Raw genomic sequence first — 5992 nt, 5'->3', positions numbered from 1 at the left:
CCGTTTTACGCCTGTCTTCTGTATGGTCGTGGTATTACACCGGGCGTGCCGGTCCTGCAGTGCTAAGATGTTAAAGCGGGCACTACCACTTTCAAAAATCATTCAATATTAAGCAAAATTACATACATACGATAAAATTCAACGTACATTATAATAAAAAAATATCTCATTGTGCCATATGAAAGGGATGAATAACATAAAAAAGCAATAAAGTTTCCATATTTCACAATGCCTGATCATTTCCCGACCTCACGTACCTCCAATAAAGGTTACAATGAAATCGGGACATTTTCTCCTATTGTCGTATTCTATTTTGCGCTACTGAATATAAGATTTATATGCACTAGTAAATATTATCAAAATCAATCTTATAAATACAAAAATAAAGTAAAGAACTTTTTGAAGAAAACTTTGATCTCACACGAACTATATTCTAACAAAAATTTTAGCTGCCTCCGAAAGTTTGTTAAATAATCTGCCATTATTTTTGTACAAATCATAATAAAGTTTGAAAGTAGCGTAAGCATTGGAGAAATCGACTTAGAAAAGGTTAGCGTAGTATGGACATAAACGGTGATAGAATGAGGACATAAACAAGAAAGTATTAAGATTTTGTATACTACTAAGGTATAGGAAGACCAAAGTATTTATGGATTGTGTGAAAGAGGATATACTTAAGATGTGAATTCAGATATAATGGCTGATAAAGATTTAGGGAAGAGCACCACGTACTGTGCAGACATCAAGGGACATTAATTTAATGATGATTTTATATTACAACTAACTTTCGCCTGCGACTCCATTAAAAAAACAAATGCAAGTAGTCTATGTATTCTATACATCTATGCCAAATTCCGTCGAAATCCGTTCAGCCGTTTAGGCTTCAAACTCTAACAAACATCCATCCATCTAAACTTTCGCATTTATAATGTTAGTATACATTTACTACTATCTGTCATTGTTATGTTACAATTTATTACTATCTGACGATTTACGTTAGAATTATGTTTAACAGCGTGTCGGCTGTGATCTTCGTGTTGGTTCGACGAGACGTGTCGACGAGTGCGGTGTGTGTGGCGGAGATGGCTCATCTTGCTCTAGACCACGCTACCACTGGTTGGCAACCCCTGGATCACTATGTTCGGCTACTTGTGGTGGAGGTAAGGCATTGCATAAGTTGCAACATGTATATTATCTATAGTAGAAATACCCTATGAATAACTTGTTGATTAACAGTACATTAACAATGATGTAAGTCGGATTTTCGACAAAGATTTAAACTCAATAAAAGATGCTTTTTTTCTGGATTATTGAATATTAATAAGAAATCAATATTAAGCTTACAATTATATTAATAAATCAACCAATGCTAACAATTTTAGTAAAAAAAAAAGAACAAAAACGAACATCAAGAATTATTTAATAAATGTATGTATAAAAATTAATGATTTAAATACAATTTTAGCAGCGAAATAAATGCAACTAACAGTAAAATAGTCCTTTTTTTTTCATTCTTTAGATTGAATTTTCTTATAATATTCACTATAACGCCGGAAGCTTTCAGTTAAGCCAGTGGTTGAACTTTGGCCGAGAGTTAATATCTCAAAGAAGATTGAAAGCCGCACTATCGCAGCCACTTTCTTATTTAAAATGCTAAGAGAACATTAATTTAATTTACAGTAAAAATAATATAAAATATAAAAGAGAGTTATGTAAAATTTGATTATCGAAATTTTATAATAATTTATAAGCATAAATTTATATTATGTTCTGTTTTATCGAAAAGTATATAGTTTTGGTTTGATGCAATTTAAAATTTCGAAGCACTTACATAACATAACGAAAAAGCTTCGTAGCACTTTGTAGCACTTCGTAGCATACTCTATATAACGTCATTTATGTTTCCTTTAGATGTGAATTTTGAAAACTTTATATAACCTAATATCAAGCATTCTCAGCCAAATTCAATTCATATACACAAACAATCTTATTCAGAGTTTATTGGTCACATAGGTTGTCTCTTAGTGTAGATTTTAATACTAAATCTGCGCTTAGAATCTCCCTTAGTGACGTAACACCACATTTGGCAGTAAAGCTTTCTAAAACCATTCCTGTCGTAGTAGTAACAATTGATTTTCTTTAATTACATTTAATTAAAGGGACAATCGGAAGCTATTTGAGTACGTGCAGTCCCCTCCGATTTATCAAGCCTAATCTTTCACACGAGGGTAGACCAGTAATATTCCCAGGATAACGCAGTACTACTATTTGTCGCTCACACCAAGTCAGTAGCAGCAGTACAGGAATGTCTTGTTTTCTGCCCTTGTGTGAAACTAGTAAAACGGGACCATAGAGTTAGGAACAAATGACAGGGTCTGTCTGTAATTAACAAATTCTCTCGTAAAGGGAAATGCGTTAGTGGTTACTGTATTCCCACTATCGAAACCCTCGCATAGAATCATATGTCATCCCTTTCACACACTTTGATAAAACTGAAACAACATGATTTAGTACGATTGGTTCCAGAATTGCACTCATTTCATATAACGCTTATAAGCTTTTATTTCAATGTAACTTCGTCATACTTTTGCTTTCAGTTATTCCCATAAGTATGGTTTTCTAATAAATTTTATTTTATTAATCTTGAAGCCATAAAAATATTAATATAATACTTTTAATGAATTTTTTTTTATAATTTCAAGTTAATTACAATTGTAAAGATGTAATCCATAAGAAACATTTTTCACATTTCATTTACTACAAAATCTTTTAAAAATATTACTCCTTTACGATAAACATAGTTAATAAAATACACATCATACAAAAACATTATAATATAACGTAACAAATGTACTTATTGCAGTTATTTACGAACAAGAACCAAAACATTAATCACCATAAAAAATCAACTTAAAACATCATTAACTGTAAAGCGTTGTATTTCAGTAGACCGGTTGACGTGGACCAATTTATCACTGGCCTACAGCTAATAAACAATTAAACCGTCCAACTTCGGGAGAGGTCTTCACCTAACTAACTGGATATTTCCCACAACATCCTGACATCTGACGGGTTATTTGTGGTCGGTCTCAAACTGAATATGAAATGGATAGTATAACACAAGCCTTAGCTCTGCTTTAAGCAAGAAATGTTGTTAATTCTACTTGGGAATGACTTATTTTGTATTGTATATTGGTCAGGGGATTCAAATATTATCTATAATAATATTATAAAAAGGAAAATCTTTATTTTTATATGTATTGAAATAACTACTGGACCGATTACAAAACTTCTTTCACCATTATAAAGCTACTTTATCAGTGTGTAAAATAGGCTATATTTTTTTAATTCCACGCTGGTCTTAGTTAAAGGTAGCTAAAGCCTTTCGTACATAAAAAGATGTGAAATTTAAAAACTTTGCGAGTTTAGCAAAGCGACTTACTCACGTTGTCATAGAGCGTAGAGATTCGCGTCGACATTTTGTTATTTTATCGCCAACACCATTCACTATGTACCTGTTTTTCTGATTTTATAAGACATCTGCCATTCTCTTCTAACCGTTCCGAACAAGAATAAAACCATAAACACTCCACACTGACCCAATCCGCTAAGGGAGTGCCATAGACAAGAAACTGATCTGAATTGTAAGATACTATCTCCAAAATGTAGTAATGAAGATCAAATTTGGTACTGATTTTAGAACACTGTTTTAGAAGTACTTTTCTTTTTTAACTCCGTGCGGTCATTCGCGGGCAAAAGACAATCTTACTTCTTACTTCTTACTATAAATGTGAACGTTTAGATGGATGGATGGATGGGTATATTTGTTAGCGTTTGTAGCCTAAACGGCTGAACGGATCTCTATGAAATTTGGCACAGATATACATCTAGTCTGGAAGAATACATAGGCTAATTTTTATCCCGGGAATAGTTACGGTTCCCGTGGGATTCATTAATTTAGTTTTTTAATGTTTACTCGATCATTCTGCAACGGTTCAACATATCTTATTGGAATTTGGCACAGATATAAAGCAAAGTCTGGAGTACAGAGTACATATGGGATAAGGTTCATCCCCGAGAAATGTTCGGTTCCCGAGGGATAGGTTGCTTTTTGTTATTTATATAGTTCGTGTGTTTTCTAATACCACGCGGACGAAGTCGCGGTCAACAGCTAGTTTATATAATAACAAAAGTTATTCGTGTCCATAATTTATGGATATGAAAAATTGTTTCTCGTTTCTTATTAAAACAAATTTAAAAATGAAAAATACAAAAGCTATTTGCTTTAAAGTCTCAGCGGTTTCATTTTTCAAAACGCCAAGTGAATAGAGTTTACGATATTTACATATTTATTTATTCAAAAGTTGCCTCCAGTTGAGCTGTGGTAATCACTCAACACCTCTCATAATAAAACTTAAAATTATGCAAAAGTTAATGAAATTTCTTATACGCATTGTTAGCTATACTAATGTTATAAAGAGGATAGATTTGTATTTTCGTATGTATTGAAATAACTCAAAAACTATCAGGCCTATTTCAAAAATTCTTACACCATTAAAAAGCTACGTTATCACTGAGTAACGTAGGCTATGATTTTTAATTCTACGCGGACTAAGTCGCGAACAACATCTAATCTGAACTAAAGACATTTCTGATCAATTTATTAATAGGAAATAAATAAAAAATTTGGCTTCTTATTGTTCAATTAACATTTAAACGGGTTCATAGATTGTTTTAATATAATTGCGTTTTCAAGTAAATATATCACTCACTAAATAACAATTAAAAAAGATAAGAGGTTAACATCGTTGACACTTTCATAACTCAAATATTTAAAGCTTCGCCGAGCCCGACATGCACGTTTTTGCTAAAGAAAACTCACGTGTTAAAGTATTTTGAATCTTATGTCTTTGTACGTAAGGTTTAAATTGCTTTACATGTGATGTAAGTAGAAATTCTGTATTAGACGTAATCTTGCGAATGGACGGGTTATGTGAAGCAATTGTGACCACAATTCAAGACTGGTTATGTACGCACGCCGCAACTTTCCTGAGGCACCGTAAATATACTACAATAGGTATAATGAAGATAATGTGTTATACTCAAGGTAATTTATTGCTTTTTTACCAATTGTTGAAATATACAAGATTAGGATTAAAAATGTTACTAAAGAATTGCCTACCATACTTACATCACTTTTACAATTAACAACACTGGAATATTATTAAAAAAAACTGACCAAGAAAAGGGTGGTAAAGAGAAAGGGACTTAAGTTAGGCCTAATTTAAGTCCCTTTCTCTTTAACACCCTTTTCCTATAAGGAGAGGATAGGAAGGGGAAGTGGATTTGACGGAGGGGGAGATGCATAGGAAGGGCAAATTTCTTGTTTATGTGCGTCTGTTCCTCTGTCGGATAAGAGTAGGCAACGCATCTGCAATTGCAGATGTCTATGGGCAGCGGTCGCTTTGCCACTTTGGCGGATTCGGGTGGCCGCTTGCTCGTTTGCCACCTTATGTTATAAAAAAAAATCAATTAGGACACGTTGGTTTTAAAAAGAAAAACGTCAGATATATCAATACTAATATTATAAAGAGAGATTTAATTGTTTTTATGAAATCGGCATTTAAAATACTGAGCAGTATCACTGACTTACTAATATTATAAATGCGAAAGTTTAGATGGATGTCTGTTAGAGTTTGTAGACTAAACTGCTGAACGAATCTCGATGAAAGTAGAGCATAGTCTGAATAGGCTACTTACTTACGTATACGGAGTCGCGGGTGCAAGCTAGTAGGCTAAATAAGAAGATATACATCATTGTCATCCACTTGCCCTTATCCCTTACAGAGGGTCGGCACAGTATGTGCTCTTCCATTCATCTCTATCAGCCGTCATATCTGAATCCACTCCTTTCTTAAGCATCCTCTTTCACACAATCCATCCATACTTTCTTCGGTCTTCCTCTTCCTTTGTAGCCATTCACATTCAATCT

General features: G+C 33.2%; 1 protein-coding gene across 5 annotated transcripts in view; it reads left to right on the top strand.

Moving 5' to 3' along the window:
- Positions 1–5992, top strand: part of LOC106103261 (ADAMTS-like protein 1) — a 47201-nt gene that overhangs the window by 16462 nt on the left and 24747 nt on the right. Inside the window, exon 4 of one of the 5 annotated variants that reach the window (XM_013282968.1) lies at positions 1016–1160. The exons of the other annotated variants lie outside the window; for them this stretch is intronic. Within the exon in view, the coding sequence (XP_013138422.1) occupies positions 1016–1160 (145 nt within the window). The remainder of the gene's footprint in view (positions 1–1015; positions 1161–5992) is intronic. 5 annotated transcript variants of the gene reach the window in all.

Source organism: Papilio polytes, unplaced genomic scaffold (genome assembly GCF_000836215.1).
Source record: "Papilio polytes unplaced genomic scaffold, Ppol_1.0 DF823835.1, whole genome shotgun sequence".
NCBI lineage: Eukaryota > Metazoa > Arthropoda > Insecta > Lepidoptera > Papilionidae > Papilio > Papilio polytes.
The sequence above is the reverse complement of the archived record's forward strand: the minus strand, read 5'-3'. Positions and strand labels throughout refer to the sequence as shown.